Genomic DNA, 17705 nt, shown 5'->3' with positions numbered 1-17705 from the left:
TAGTTTTAAAACCGAATAAGAAACTCAAAGATAGGAATCAGAGAGTTTCTTGCCGAATATAGTAACCTATAAAGTATCGGCGAACACTAGCGTTAGCAAATGCAAGTGATCCTAGTACGTAGTACAATCTCGGGCAACTCGTTGCAAAGGTGAGTAAAGTTCAGATCGTTATTCTTAGGTAGTTTCTTATTCAGTTTTAAAACTATGTGGGATTTAAAAAAAAAAAAAAATCAGCTAACGCCTTTTTATTCCCGTATATACGGGAGTAGGCGAGGCCATTTAGCCCTATCTAACTTTTTGGAGACTGAGTGGGCAGTTCAATCTCCACTGGTACCCAATCAGAGAGAGATGGCCCAAGGCTATCACTAATTAAGCGGTACGCAGTGAAGAGAGACGGCTCAAATGTGCCGCCATCTCGTGGTCTCTAACCCTAACACAATATATTTAATGTCTGAAATAATGTGGGTTCTACGGTCGATTTTCTTGAATTTACAGGACGAAAAACCCGAGTTTCCGGGAGGAAAAACCTGCTTGCCCGTGCCAGAGATCGACTAACTCGGGAACCGGTCGAAAAAAGGCTTAGGAAAATTTCCTCTAGTCGCCGACTAGACTCGAAACCAAGACTTCCTTCGTGCGGCCTAGCGCGGTGGTGTGCAAACGCCACATCCACTGAGCTACACAGGCTCTACTATGTGGGATTTAATATCCCCTTAATTTTAGTAATGTTTTCATTGCCGAAATGAAGCTTATTAGCTCTTTATACTTAAGTAACTTAGGTTGCACCTACTTGGAAAACTCGTTCGCAGAGTATATAAGTTCTTTTCGCTATACACTTCGGTATTAGGTCTAGCCACTCACTGATGAGGCCTCAAAAAAGGCTGAAACCGGTCTGGGTGGTGACCTCCCTCCATAATGTAATAACAGCATACTTTTCCTAGGAAATGTGTTTTTACATTATGGATAATACCTAAGAATAGCGATCTGAACTTTACTCACCTTTGCAACGAGTTGCCCGAGATTGTACTACGTACTAGGATCACTTGCATTTGCTAACGCTAGTGTTCGCCGATACTTTATAGTTTACTATATTCGGCAAGAAACTCTCTAATTCCTATCTTTGAGTTTCTTATTCGGTTTTAAAACTATGTGGGATTTAATATCCCCTTAATTTTAGTAATAATAATAGTAATACATTTAATAACTGCTTGTGTAGATACAAGCCAGCATATTATAAGTCCATTATTTAAATATATATTATTTAAATATCATTTCCAGGTCGTTGTTTTTTTTTTAATTTTCACTTAGAATTTCATTTAATTCACCTGTGTTGCAGTTTCTATGCAACAATATTATGTTAGCTGTGTTAAAATCATTATATTTCCATAAATTTTTATAATGATTTACATTCTTCTTTACTTATCTATATTACTTTGCTCTTTAATTTCTTTACTGAGACCTCATTTGCATTTTTGCCTATCGGCTGAATGGCCTATCACGGAAAAGTAAATTGGCTTGTTTAAAACCTAATTCATGTTATGATAGTACACATAATCCTATCTGTATGGTATATTATGGTTGTCAATTGCATGTGGGATGAATAATCCAATTTCTGACAGGTAAAACCATGTTCCCTCTCTATGAGACCAGCTAACCCACCTTTAACCAAAAAATTCTGATAAAGATTTTTCATGTCTTAAATGGGAGTTCAACCCATGTCTTTCGAAACAGAGGGCATTGTCAAAACCGAGTAAGCTATGGAGTTCCTTTATTCAGGTAGGATTTGATATGTAGATGATTATTTTCTATCCAACTCTGCTTCTATAATAAATTCAGTTTAATCCTTTACGCAAGTGTAAGCAAACAAAGTTTGCACCTGAAGTATCTTCAGGACTGAGGCAACTCATAGTAAAGGTGGCCCAAGCTCTCATCACTCCTTGTCTCAGAATCTCCCATAATGCAAAGCACATCTCCTTGCGGATATGTAAATGCAATGCATTAAGGGAAGGGCCACTACCCAGACCGGTTTCGACCTTTATTGAGGTCTCGCCAGTGGGAGCCAGACCAGAAGTGGTGGGCAGAAGCAATGGAGAGGTCATATTTACTTATACGAGTTGCCAAAAGGTATACAACCTTATTATTAATTTACTCTGGATTTAGAGAAAGATGTTGGAAGTTTATTTTCCACTTGGTTAGACTATAATAAATTTAGTTTAATCATTTACCCAAGTGTAAGCAAATAATTTCCAACATCTTTCTCTAAATCCAGAGGAAATTAATAATAAGGTGGTACACCTTTTGGCAACTCATATAAGTAAATATGACCTCTCCATTGCTTCTGCCTTAGTATCACCACTTCTGGGTCTGGCTCCAACTAACGAGATCTCAATAAAGGTCGAAACCAGTCTGGATAGTGGCCCTTAATGCATAGCATTATACATATCTGCAAGGAGATGGGCTTTGCATTATGAGAGATACTGAGACAAGGAGTGATGAGAGCTTGGACCTTTACTACGAGTTGCCTCAGCCTTGAAGATACTTTGGGCACAAACTTTGTTTGCTTACACTTGGATAAAGGATTAAACTAAATTTATTATAGTCTAACCAAGTGGAAAATAAACTTCCAACTCTGCTTCTAGTTGTTGTTTTTTTATTATTAAAGTTATTCCAGTTTTTCTAATTGTTTCTCTTATAATTTATTTTTGATTGTATCTGAAGATAACCATTTCCTGTATGTTTCATTTTTCTTTTATTATTTTTTCTATATGTTCATTTCAAATTTTTTGTATCTATTTCCAGTACCATTTTGTTTTTTTTGAAAGGCTGTCACAGTTGCGTTTTCTTTATTACATTACATATTTTCTTCCGTTTTCTATGTCAATTTTTTTTAATTACTACCACTTATAGTAAATTCTTTTCAAATATTCTTTGGAACAATTTTCTGAAATTTAGTATATAATTCATTATTTCTTTACGATATCAAAAACTGGTCATTTGCTTTACATACGTCTATTTATTTTTAATTAGTTTTTTCTTCAGTTGATTTTTACTTTTAATTCATTTACTTTTAATTTGGCCAGCCTGGCTGGCCAAGTGATTAGAGTGTCTCCTCTCCAGTCAAGAGTCTGTGGGTTCAGATCATGTCGTGGGCATGGATGTTTGTGCCTATTTGTGAAAATACTAGTGGTGGTGGGCAGTAGATGGCGTGGGTGTAGACAATTGTAGTTGGTGGAGACAGAGAGTTGTAGAGTAGGTACCCTCCCTCGATGAGCCTTTGGATTCCCTGACGGTGTCATGTAATAATAATAATAAAATGAAAAGAGTAATAATGATGGGAGCCTTTAATTATCCAAATATTGATTGGTTACCAGTAGAATCTCATGATAAGAATGAAAATGCATTTCTTGAGCTGTTGCGGGTTTAAACTTCCTCAAGCAGCATGTGACAGAAGGAACTCAATGACAAAGAGTGTTAAATTTGATTATAGTGTCAGAGAGCATTTCACTTAAAGACATAACTATTCTACCTCTGGTTGGTGACAGTGATCATGCAGTACTCACTTTGGAAGTGGCTAAGTTTATGAACGAACTACAAAGCAGGAAATTATGACCAACTCAGGGGTATACTGAGTTCAGTGAAATGGAATCGATTGCTGGATGGAAAGAATATCGACAGTGCATGCGAAGTATTTAAACAATACTTAAATGATGCAATATCAAAGGGTCAAAGCTGCATAACTGACAGGAGACCTCCACATAGCCTTTAAAGGAATGCGGAGAACCGACCAGGGCTTCTGACCTAATGTCCAATCCTCACCTTCTCGTGGTGCACCCTGTTGGGTATCTACTTGGATACTGAACGAACAAGGATGGGCTTGCAATTTGGGATTTAGCTGACCAAATTGTATTCTTATTGGTTAAACCAAAATAAAAAATGATGGTACAACACGACAGAATTTCATGCCAGCTGGGGCGTCACCCGGTTAAACAAGGCCCCCGTTGTTTTCGCCAGGGAACCAGGGCGAACAGCGAAAAGTCAGCTACTGGAACAAATCTGAAAACAAACCCCAACTCAACATCACCAGAGTTAAAGATCAGTACTATCAACGTAAGAAGCCTGAATGGCAAAGAAATGGAGCTAGCCGAGGAATTAGATAAGTACCAGATCGACATAATAGGGGTGACTGAAACAAAAAAGACCAAAACTGGTGAGATCTTTCTGAGCAATAAATACAAAATGTTATATTCAGGCAATGACAATCAAGGAAAAGAAGGAGTAGCCATAGTATTCAACACAAAATACGAAGCTAATCTTCTTCAACGGCAGTCAGTCTCAAGCAGAGTAATGTGGGCAAATATGAGAATGGGGAACTGGACAATGAGACTTATTTGTGCCTATGGTCCCACAGAAGGTTCTACTAAGGTAGAAGTCGAGGAGTTTTTTGAGGCTTTAGAAAAAGCAACTGACACAATGAAAAATAAAAAGTTGGTCCTTGTTGGGGATCTAAATAGCAGAGTAGGAAATGATTGTGAGACATACAAAAATATTTTGGGAAAATTTGGAGAAAAGAGCAAAGCTAATAATAATCGCAAATATCTGTTGGATTTCTGCTCAGGACATGGACTGGTTATTACTAACACCATGTTCCAACATAAAAATGCGCACAAATTCACATGGAGAGAAGAGGCTAGGAATAAGAAAAGCCTCATTGACTATGTTATTGTTGATAGTGATGTTTTCTCCCTGGTGCAGGACACCAGAGTGTACAGAGGATTTGAAATTGGAAATGATCACTATTTAGTCTTGAGCAGGATAAAATTGAATTTAATATTGAAAAGAATGACATGTAAGAAAGTTTTAAAGCAAATAAAAGTTGAGCAGCTCTCAGATGTCAACTGTAAACTAAAATACACAAAGATTATGAAGAAAAAATGAAAGAGTTTGAGAACAGGAATCAAACCTTGGAGATTCAGTGGCAAACTCTGAAGAAAACATTGATTGCTTCTGTCAGAGAAGCATGTGGTGAGTTTGTCTGTAAGGATAAAAAAATAAGAACTCCCTGGTGGACACAAGAAGTTAAAGAGGCAGTGAAGGAAAAGAAGAAAGCATATCAAAAGTTCCTGTCAAATAAGTCAGTTTGTGCTCTTAGAGAATATAGAGACAAATGCAAGAATGCTAAACACTGTGTAAAACTAGCTAAACAAAATTCATGAGAGGACTTTGGCAAGAATATAGAAAATAAATATCAAGAAGGTGGCAAAATATTCTGGAGGTTGTTGAAGAAACTTAAGAATGGAGGAAAGAGTGCTGTAAAAGGAATTAAAGATGATAAAGGTGACATGAAAACGGGAGAAAAAGATATCCTTGAAGTATGGAGTAATTACTTTGAAAAACTGCTAAATGAAACAAGCAGTGATGACAGCACAGTGGTAAAAAACACTGTGCCAGGCATGCAATCAGGAATACATATCCATACTTGAAGTAGAAAAAGCCATCAAAGGCTTGAAATGTGGAAAGGCAGCAGGAGTAGATGATATTCGACCAGAAATGCTGAAGTATGGTGGTATAAGAGTCTTACAGTGGCTGCACTGCATAGTTCAGAAAGCCTGGACAGAGGGACGAATTCCCGATGATTGGAGTAGAGCTCTCATAGTACCTATATAAAAAAAGGGAAATAAAACTGCATGTGAGAATTACAGAGGTATTTCCCTATTGAGTGTTCCTGGCAAGATCTATGCAAGTATACTTGAGAAACGGTTGAGAAGAATTGTGGAAGAAAAGCTTGGTGAAGAACAAGCTGGATTCAGGCCAAATAGAGGCTGTCAGGATCAGATCTTCACTTTACGACAAATAGTCGAGAAAGCATGGGAATATAACAAAGATCTGTATTTAAGTTCTGTCGATTTGCAAAAGGCATATGACAAGGTGCCAAGAGAGAAGCTATTCAATACGCTGCAGTTATATGGTTTCAATGGGGCATTATATCAAGCAATACTCTTAGTCTTTATTTGAGTTGTAAGTCAGCAGTTAGAATTGAAGGAAGTACAGGAAGATGGTTTAATGTTAAATCTGGTGTGAGACAAGGATGTACATTATCCCCTCTGTTATTCATTATCTATATGGATCACATTATGAAGGAAAGTGGTATTAAACCTGATATCAAAATTGGAGATGTTAATGTCAGCTCTTTGCTTTATGCAGACGATGTTATACTTCTAAATAAATCCGCTACAAGTCTGCAAGATTCTCTGACTAAATTGAATAGCTGTTGTAATAGATATGGTATGAAGGTCAGCAATAAAAAGACAAAGACAATGAAAATAGGCAGAATCATTGAAAATGTCAACTGTGTTGTGAATGGAGAACCTGTGGAACAAGTAAAACATTTCAGCTATTTAGGCACGATTTTTACTGTAGATGGTAAATTAAATATAGAAATAGACAACAGAATCAGCAAAGCTGGTATGGTGGGAAGTCAATTGAATAAATTCATATGGAATAAGAGAGAAATTAGTCGGAACACTAAATTAGCTGTATACAAGACAGTGTTCAAACCAGTTTTAACTTATGGATCTGAGAGCTGGGTCAGAAGTAAAACACTTGACCAAAGACTAGAGACCACAGATATGAGAGTCCTGAGAAAGATTATAGGCGTGAACAGATGGCATCAATGGCAATATCATATTAAAAATGAGGATATTAGGAAAGAACTTGACATTGTCAGCATCCAGGAATGTGTTAGCAGAGCTAATCTCAGGTGGTATGGTCACTTAAACAGAATGGGAGAGGAAAGATTAGCAAAACAAGTGTTCTCTGCCAGGTTGGCAGCGAAACGACCCAGAAGAAGACCAAGATATAGGTGGATTGATACGGTAAAAAGTGCTTTAGACGATAGAAATATAAGATCTGATAATGTTGGAGTCTTGACTGATTAACAGACTGATTTGGAGGAAAATTGTAGATAGGAAATTAATAATGATGTAATTTTTTTCATGCAGTATTATCATATCCTGAACACCCCTTGAGGGTACATGGCAGGAATTTGATGATGATGATGATGCAATATCAGAATGTGTCCCAAGAGTTCAAAGAATAATAAAGAAAGAGTCAAATGGACATGTAATCTTATAAAGCAAGTGTGTAATCTTATAGAGATTCATAAGAAAAATACAACGTGGAAGGAATACTGTGTGCATAAGGATGATGTCCGTTATGAATGTTATAAGCAGCACACTAGAATAGTCGCAACTGTATAGAAAGCAAAGTCTGAGTATGAAAAGAAATTAGCTCTGCATGCTAAAGACAACCCACAAGAAGCATGCTAAAGACACCCATATGCTGCAAGTAAAAAAAGAATGAATATGAAAGAATAACTCTTCTAAATCTAGATGGCGTGAAGGTTACAGATGCAGAAGAGGTTGTTCAGTTAACGAGTGCCCATTTTGTTAAAAGCATCAACCTGGTGTATGCAACATTGAGCTCACTGCTACCTCTTCACTAGATGAAAAAACGCAGGTGTATGAGGATGAGGTATTAGAGCTGTTGCACAAATTGAATAAGAATTCAGCAATAGGGACTGATGGGATATCAGCATGTGTGTTAAAAAACTGACCATTTCTTTCACGAGGCTGTTTAACACTTTGAGTCCTATCGATGTAAATATACATCGATATTTATATACATTTACAGTAGGTCTAGGACTTGAAGTGTTAATATGCGTCTCAGAACAGGGAAGGTGCTGCAGGAATGGAAGGAATGTATGGAAATTCTATTGTAAAGGGTGGTGAATAGACTGATGTATCCAACTATCGACCAATCAGTATCTCAAGAGTGCTGATGAAAGTTTTGGAAAAATTGGTTAGGACTTGCATTCAGAAATGGGTTGACAGTGAATCTCTACTTTACAATGAGCAACATGGGTTTACTAAGGGAAGGTGATGTTTTAGCAACTTGCTCACATTCTATAACAATGTTACCATCGAACTAGACAAGGGGAATGGATACACCATGATACTTTTGGATTTTGCTAAGACTTTTGACAGAATACAGCATGGTAGACTGTTGCATAAATGACAGAAAATGAGTTTGAGTTATAGAATATTAGCATGGATAAGAGGATGGCTGACTGACAGATATCAACAAGTAATATACAGGGGATTGAGTCTGCAATATTTAAGATAACAAGTGGTGTACCACAAGGATTAGTGCTTGGTCCACTGTTATTCAATCTGTACATTAATCATATTGGGAAGGATTTGACCAGTGACATACAGCTATTTGCTGATGATGTAAAGATAGGTAGAGTAATCAGGAATGCTGCTGATGTGCAGTCTTTGCAGAATGAATTGAATAGGCTGGACTTGTGGGCATGGGAAAATGGGTGTCAATTCAATATCAGTAGATGTAAAGTCATTCACTTCAACATGATCAGATATCCAATGTCGTATTATATTGATGGGATTAGACTAGAAGAAACTTATGATGCTAGGGATCTTGGAGTGTTAATAGATAGGAAATCGAAGTTCAGGGGCTGTGTGGCAAAGATTGCAAATACAACTCAAAAGATAATTGCGATGCTGAAGTGAACGTTCACGTGTAAAGATAAAGATGTTATTTTGCCTCTTTACAAGGCCTTGATAAGACCTCACTTGGACTATTGTGCACAGGTCTGGTCTCCTGGTTTCTGTTGTGATTCTGATATATTGGATAGAGTACAAAGGAGTGTTAAAAATAATATCAGGATTGTGGAATGCTGATTATGAAGAAAGATTGAGAATTTGTAGACTGTAGACACTGGCAAACAGGAGAAAGAGGGGTGATATGATTGAGACTTGCAAACTTCTGAAAAGATCATACAGGATTTCAATTGATGTAATTTTTCAATTTATGGAGGATGGGGAAAGGATGAGAGGGCATCCTTGGAAGCTGAGAATGTAGGCCACTAAGAAGGAGGTGAGGACTAGATTTTTCTCTCATAGGGTGGTGCATGATTGGAATGGACTGCCATTGGATGTTGTGAGTGCAAGCAGTGTGAATGAATTCAAGAGTAAGTATGATAGCTGGTGTGTGTAGTATGTGGCCTCCCTCGATGAGTCTCTGACTCCCTGGAGGCCTCTCTTAATAATAATATTATTATAACTGTAGACCAGTCTTCTACTCTTCTTTCCTCTACTCTCTTACTTCTTACTCATTTCCTCTCCCGTAGTACCATTAGAGCAATCCGAGGGCAAGGATGGTGACTCTTTCCTCTCAAATTATATTTTCCACTACCTACTGGAAAAAGGCAAGCCTAGTTACCGTTAAGGTGACAGACCCACCACTAGTGACACCTTTGGCTAGTAATCTTTTTTCTTCTTCTTTTTTTTTTTTTTTTTTTGTACAATGCAAATTAATAATAATACTAATAAAATATAAAAACATTTAATAACCTGGGATGAGAAAATCACATAAAATGAAAAGGATAACATATTTACGAATTTAGTTTTTAATAATAAATATATATATATTTATGGGGTGCTTAAGGGTCAAAGCTGTATAACTGAGAGGAGACCTCCACATAGCCTTTAAAGGAATGCGGAGAACCGACCAGGGCTTCTGACCTAATGTCCAATCCTCACCTTCTCGTGGTGCACCCTGTTGGGTATCTACTTTGATACTGAACGAACGAGGATGGGCTGGCAATTTGGGATTTAGCCGACCAAATTGTATTCTTATTGGTTAAACCAAAATAAAAAATGATGGTACAACATGACAAAATTTCATGCCGGCTGGGGCGTCGCCCGGTTAAACAAGGCCCCCGTTGTTTTCGCCAGGGAACCAGGGCGAACAGCGAAAAGTCAGCTACTGGAACAAATCTGAAAACAAACCCCAACTCAACATCACCAGAGTTAAAGATCGGTACTATCAACGTAAGAAGCCTGAATGGCAAAGAAATGGAGCTAGCTGAGGAATTAGATAAGTACCAGATCGACATAATAGGGGTGACTGAAACAAAAAAGACCAAAACTGGTGAGATCTTTCTGAGCAATAAATACAAAATGTTATATTCAGGCAATAACAATCAAGGAAAAGAAGGAGTAGCCATAGTATTCAACACAAAATATGAGGCTAATCTTCTTGAATGGCAGTCAGTCTCAAGTAGAGTAATGTGGGCAAATATGAGAATGGGGAACTGGACAATGAGACTTATTTGTGCCTATGGTCCCACAGAAGGTTCTACTAAGGTAGAAGTGGAGGAATTTTTTGAGGCTTTAGAAAAAGCAACTGACACAATGAAAAAGGAAAAGTTGGTCCCTGTTGGGGATCTAAATAGTAGAGTAGGAAATGATTGTGAGACATACAAAAATATTTTGGGAAAATTTGGAGAAAAGAGCAAAGCTAATAATAATGGCAAATATCTGTTGGATTTCTGCTCAGGACATGGACTGGTTATTACTAACACCATGTTCCAACATAAAAATGTGCACAAATTCACATGGAGAGAAGAGGCTAGGAATAAGAAAAGTCTCATTGACTATGTTATTGTTGATAGTGATGTTTTCTCCCTGGTGCAGGACACCAGAGTGTACAGAGGATTTGAAATTGGAAGTGATCACTATTTAGTCTTGAGCAGGATAAAATTGAATTTCATATTGAAAAGAATAACATGTAAGAAAGTTTTAAAGCGAATAAAAGTTGAGCAGCTCTCAGATGTAAACTGTAGACTAAAATACAGAAATATTATTGAAAAGAAAATGAAAGAGTTTGAGAACAGGAATCAAACCTTGGAGATTCAGTGGCAAACTCTGAAGGAAACATTGATTAATTCTGCCAGAGAGGCATGTGGTGAGGTTGTGTGCAAAGATAAAAAAATCAGAACTCCCTGGTGGACACAGGAAGTTAAAGAGGCAGTGAAGGAAAAGAAGAAAGCATATCAAAAGTTCCTGGCAAATAAGTCAGCTTTTACTCTTACAGAATACAAAGACAAATGTAAGAAAGCTAAACAGTGTGTAAAACTAGCTAAACAAAAGTCATGGGAGGACTTTGGCAAGAATATAGAAAATAAATATCAAGAAGGTGGCAAAATATTCTGGAGGTTGTTGAAGAAGCTTAGGAATGGAGGAAAGAGTGCTGTAAAAGGAATTAGAGATGATAAAGGTGAAATGAAAACAGGAGAAAAAGATATCCTTGAAGTATGGAGTAATTACTTTGAAAAACTGCTAAATGAAACAAGCAGTGATGACAGCACAGTGATAATAAACACTGACCAGGCATGCAGTCAGGAATACATATCCATACTTGAAGTAGAAAAAGCCATCAAAGGCTTGAAATGTGGAAAGGCAGCAGGAATAGATGATATTCGACCAGAAATGCTGAAGTATGGTGGTATAAGAGTCTTACAGTGGTTGCACTGCATAGTTCAGAAAGCCTGGACAGAGGGACGAATTCCCGATGATTGGAGTAGAGCTCTCATAGTACCCATATATAAAAAGGGAAATAAAACTGAATGTGAGAATTACAGAGGTATTTCCCTACTGAGTGTTCCTGGCAAGATCTATGCAAGTATACTTGAGAATCGGTTGAGAAGAATTGTGGAAGAAAAGCTTGGTGAAGAACAAGCTGGATTCAGGCCAAATAGAGGCTGTCAGGATCAGATCTTCACTTTACGACAAATAGTCGAGAAAGCATGGGAATATAACAAAGATCTGTATTTAAGTTTTGTCGATTTGGAAAAGGCATATGACAAGGTGCCAAGAGAGAAGCTATTCAATACGCTGCAGTTATATGGTGTCAATGGGGCATTATATCAAGCAATACTTAGTCTTTATTTGAGTTGTGAGTCAGCAGTTAGAATTGAAGGAAGTACAGGAAGATGGTTTAATGTTAAATCTGGTGTGAGACAAGGATGTACATTATCCCCTCTGTTATTCATTATCTATATGGATCACATTATGAAGGAATGTGGTATTAAACCTGATATCAAAATTGGAGATGTTAATGTCAGCTCTTTGCTTTATGCGGATGATGTTATACTTCTAAATAAATCCGCTACAAGTCTGCAAGATTCTCTGACTAAATTGAATAGCTGTTGTAATAGATATGGTATGAAGGTCAGCAATAAAAAGACAAAGACAATGAAAATAGGCAGAATCATTGAAAATGTCAACTGTGTTGTGAATGGAGAACCTGTGGAACAAGTAAAACATTTCAGCTACTTAGGCACAATTTTTACTGAAGATGGTAAACTAAATATAGAAATAGACAACAGAATCAGCAAAGCTGGCATTGTGGGAAGTCAATTGAATAAATTCATATGGAATAAGAAAGAAATTAGTCGGAACACTAAATTAGCTGTATACAAGACTGTGTTCAAACCAATTTTAACTTATGGATCTGAGAGCTGGGTCAGAAGTAAAATACTTGACCAAAGACTAGAGACCGCAGATATGAGAGTCCTGAGAAAGATTAGAGGCGTGAACAGATGACATCAATGGCAATATCATATTAAAAATGAGGATATTAGGAAAGAACTTGACATTGTCAGCATCCAGGAATGCATTAGCAGAGCTAATCTCAGATGGTATGGTCACTTAAATAGAATGGGAGAGGAAAGATTAGCAAAACAAGTGTTCTCTGCCAGGTTGGCAGGAAAACGACCCAGAGGAAGACCAAGATATAGGTGGATTGATACGGTACAAAGTGCCTTAGACGATAGAAATATAAGATCTGATAATGTTGGAGTCTTGACAAGTAACAGACTGATTTGGAGGAAAATTGTAGATAGGAAGTTAGTAATGATGTAATTTTTTCATGTAGTACTGTCATATCCTGTACACCCCTTGAGGGTAAATGGCAGGAATTTGATGATGATGATGATGATATATATATATATCTACCCTATATATATAAAATGATAAGGCTTTTTTATGTCACGTTTTGAAACTCTGGGGTTACCCTGAGTGTCGAGTCTTCAAAATTCAAGGAGAACCGGCCTACCAGTCCAGAACTCGGGGGGGGTAGGCACCAGTTATTATATTTTTTTTAAAATTTTTATTTATTATAAATGTCTTTATATATGTTTATATTTTTATATATAATTACATATATATATAATTACATATATATATATATATATATATATATATATATATATATATATATATATATATATATATATAGTATAAATTTAGTATAAAACATACATGATTTAGTATAAAACATACATGATCTATATATGAGCTATAGTAATCAAAACCAATATCCTACCTCCTCTTTTTCATAATGCAAACCAGCAAAAATAAATAAATAGCTCAGTACCACCTGAAATTACCAGTACAGAAAAACATTTCTCAATATTAAACAAGATAACTCACATGAAGTCACACAAACAAAAATACAAAAGAAGAAAAATCACCACATTAAAATTATTTTCAAATAATATAATAGCCAAGTAAAAAATAAATAAATAACGTTTCTAATGTCCTTCAACTGAAAGATTCATTAAATTCATTAATTCATGTTGAGCATCTAAACTGAAAGATTTCATTCATTTTTCTACACAATCTTCAAACCAATTTTAACATCTGGAAGTCAGATTTAAAACTGAACTATTTTTCAAAGAATCAAAACATGTTGAAGTGAGTATCCATACTAGATAAAAGCAGTGTTAATTATCTTTTTCTTTAATAATGATTACTCTTCTTCTATGTGATAGTACTGCTTCTACTGGTGTCAACATATTTCCAAATTATCTTAATACATATGCAGACAAATGCACATAACAAAATTCATTCTGTTGCAGACTGGAAAAAGTTAAAAGATACTACAGACAAGACTAATCACTACAAATTAATTTTAGATTTACTTAGGTTTACAAATATTTCTTTTTTTTAAGTGAATCCATATTTTCCAATTTTTAGGTAATCTAATGTTCTGCTATTTTACCTTTCCATAACTGTTCTAAGAAACCAGTCAGAATCTAAATGTGCTGCACACAACTGAAGCAAAAAGAGATCAGCATCAACCATTGAGTTGCAAAAATGACACTGAATATATGTCATGGCTTGTCCTTTGATCTGTAGACCATTTCGAACCCATTTGCCATTGACTATTTCATAAAATGCTACCTGTTGTAAAAAAAAAGTTTAATTCACAATAAAGAAATTATTATATATAGCTTAATAAATTTTTTGCACACTACTAATTACTGCTAATGAATGAAAAAAATAAATGAATTTTATTCATTAGTGCTAAGAAATAACATTCATTCAATCTAAAAAACATTCCATCAGGTCATCTGAAAGTAAATTAAAATTTAAAATGTAAAACTTTGCACATGTTTTTGTGATGCTGGGGAATTATTGGTATTCCCATAACGTCTGTAATTAATCATACCCTGGAAAAAAAGTAAATTAAAGTAGTAAGTAGGCCTGGAAGGAGAGCCTCCACAGCTGACATCAATGATACCCTAATAGTTTTATAAGGAGGTGATAGGATTTTTCATCATACAAACAGTCAACATACAGAGAACATGCCATGTTCTCATGGTATGTTCTCAATTTACTGTACACAATTTACAGATGAAATATATTTTACAGGCATAAGATTAACCATCTTATGTAACTTTCTGTAGAATAAGATGAATTCTTTCAGTAATCATGGACAGCTTGTCAGTTAAGCCCTTTCCCCCACACATAGCATCCATTTTCTCTAGGCCTTGTGGCCTCTTGTATGTAGGAGTGATATACAAAAAGTCTGATTCTGAAAGTGGAGTGGTCTAACTCAAGCTCTGGTACCAGGCAAACTTTTGCTTGCCATACTAGGTAACATCTTTATTAGTTTTCTTCTCTGAGTAATATTTCCTCAATATGTATGCATATGCTTCCTAGGCTGGTCCATAGGCCTTCATGGTCAATAACTATCAGCAGCAACTCTGAATCCAATCTGCACTCTGGTTGGCTAAGCAGAGCATTTTTGCTCTCGAACTAATATACAAATACCTCTAAGCATGGATGACTTTAGGTAGCATATGATTTTCAGTGGCCTCTCTGAGACTACCACTCTGATTATTGCAAGAAGCAAAAAAGCAGGATTTATGGTTTACCTAAACTTTAGCCCATCCACCATGATAAAGAACAGACAGTTTGTCAATACTTGGTAAAATGGCATTTGCTGGCTGGAGGCTATTGTAGTTAGCTCTAAAGAAAGTTACTTGCAGTGGGATGTTCAACTGTATTTGACCTTCCATTACTGATAATTACAGGTAACACACAAAACATTATTTAGTTTTGATACTGAAGTCCATCAAAACAAATATATAAAAAAAAATTTGATATTTTTAATATTCAAGGAGTAAGCAAAGCTAATCTAAGACAGCATGGGTTACTAGAACATAATTAGAGATGGAAAGCTTACTTTCTACCACTAATTCTGTTTGAAGCAAAAAGAAAAAAATAAACAATTAAATAAGTAAACAAGCAAAATCTGGTATACAAGCAAGCAAAAAAAAGTTGAACATGGTATACTATAGGATATCCCACAAATAATAATTAAAGAATGAACTGAATTCAAAGTTAGAGATTAGAGATCTTGTTGAGGGGTGGAAAGTCCCTTTATATTTTGTTGATGTAGTATCCTTAATCTTTTGTTTGTGACTGACTGTATTATAAGGGAGAATCAGTGTGCCTTGTTTTTCATGTTCGTCTGAGTCTAGGAGGTTGATGTAGAATTTTTTCAACTAATGTTCTATTGCAACCATTCTTTAGTAGGATGGTACTTAGGTGATTGAGCTCTTTGTACTGGGTGGTGATGGGATGTAGTGCACTATATACACTGAGAAATTAGTGTATATAATGACTAATATATAGTGACTAATACTTGGCTTCCTATATACACTGAGAAATTGAGTGCGTTCAGTTCGAATACTCCTACAATTGTGTCTAAAAATGGTAAACAACTGTTTACCTCTAATTCAACAGTAAATTTAATCCCGGGGTGGATATTATTAAGATAGGTGAGAAATTATTCTAATTGAGCAATAGAGCATGGCCAAACAATAAACACATCATTGACATATCTAAGCCAAACTTTAGGTTGTTCCCTGTTACCGAATTTTTTTTTTTTCTTCAAACCACTCCACGAACATATTTGCTAAGAAGAGAGAGAAAGGGAAGAACCCAATGCTAATCCTTCAGTTCAAAGTATTCTTCTTGGAATTTGAAGTTTGTTTTTTTTTTTTGCTCCCACCCACCAAATGTTATTAGCAAACCTATAGTAAGTTTTGTTTCATGGGTGGACCAAGGATTTTTATTTTTATCACTTTTACACACACCATAGTTCCCTCACCCCCACTTATCAGCAGGTTCATTTTCTGCAGTCAACTCCAGTCCAAAGATATTAAATGGAAAATTCCAGAAATAGAATTTATAAGTTTTAAAAATTGCACACTGTTCTGAGTAACATGATGAAATGTCACGGCATCCTGTCCAGGAATTGAATCCCCTCCCCCATTTGTCCAGTGTATCCACGCTGTACTGTATACACTAACCACCCATTAGTCACTTAGTAGCGATCTGAGAATATTAAATGGAAAATTCCAGAAATAAACAATTCATAAGTTTTAAATTGAATGCCATTCTGAGTAGTTCTAGGTTATAAGATCAACTGTCATGGTATTGAAGTGCTTGTGTTCAAGTAACCCATATTTTACTTAATACTGGACCCAAAGAACAAGAGTAGTGATGCTGGTGATTTGGATATGCCAAAGAGAAGCCATAAAGCATTTCCTTTTAAGTGAAAAGTTTTCAACTTCATAAAATAATAAATAAATAATTTTTTAAAAAAAATATGCTGATGTTGCTAAGATTCCATCCACATTCAGACCGCCTTTATTACAGTATGTTGATACACCTTCTGTCCAAAAAGAAGCCGAACTTTTCAAAAATAGAAGAAACTAGTGGTGCCCCTGTTGTATCTTTTTGTTGTCGAAAGAGGCAACCTTCATTAGTGTTGTGTCAACTGTTTATGACATTTGTTTCATTAGAAGCCGAGTTATAGTGCCAAGAGTTACAGTGTGTTTTGACGAACAGTCAGTCATCACGATATTCATGCTGTAGGTGACAAATTCTTGCTATCAATCGCTTCAAAACTTTGAAATAAAACTCACCATTGACCGTTTGGCCAGGCAGAATGAATTCTTTGTGGATAATGCCCTTGGAATCGTTGAAACAAATCAGCATTGTCTTTACTTTTGACTTCACCAAGCATCTTTTTTTCAGATGCCCCTCTTCTGGTGGTCTCCACTCAGCACTCTGGTGCTTTGTTTCAGGCTCATACTCAAAACACCACGTTTAGTCACCAGTAACGATTGTTTCAAGGAATGAATCCTTACGAGCGTTTTTAATGAGGTCCTTGCAGTATTCAATTAGATAAATTTTTTGGTCATCGGTCAACTTGTGGGGAACAAATTGTGAATTCAATTTACGAAGGCCCAAACTCTTGGTCAAAATGTTATGCACAGTTGATTTTGGAATCCCCAATTCATCTGCAATCAATCTCAAGGACGATTTTGGGTTTTAGTTTTTGGACGGCCCGGCTTTTCATCGTCCTCAAGCGTCTCATGACCACTTTGAAATTGCTTAAATCACTCGTAAACTTGAGTATGGGATAAGCATTCATTACCGTATGCTTTTTGAAGCATTTGATGCGTTCAGTAAAACGTTTACCAAGTT

The 17705-nt window shown here is 36.1% G+C and overlaps 1 protein-coding gene across 2 annotated transcripts in view; it reads right to left on the bottom strand.

Annotated features, from left to right (window-relative positions):
• The window catches only part of Ubr3 (Ubr3 ubiquitin ligase), a 542232-nt gene that overhangs the window by 317189 nt on the left and 207338 nt on the right, over window positions 1-17705 (bottom strand). For both annotated transcript variants that reach the window (XM_090394146.1, XM_090394147.1), the window contains exon 12: window positions 13921-14102. In XM_090394146.1, coding sequence (XP_090250272.1) covers window positions 13921-14102 — 182 coding nt within the window. The remainder of the gene's footprint in view (window positions 1-13920; window positions 14103-17705) is intronic.

The sequence above is a fragment of the Typopeltis vanoorti genome, chromosome 6, assembly GCF_054136105.1.
Source record: "Typopeltis vanoorti isolate ZY-2024b chromosome 6, IOZ_Tvanoo_1.0, whole genome shotgun sequence".
Taxonomy (NCBI): Eukaryota; Metazoa; Arthropoda; class Arachnida; order Uropygi; family Thelyphonidae; genus Typopeltis; species Typopeltis vanoorti.
This window is presented reverse-complemented; position numbering and strand designations above follow the sequence as displayed.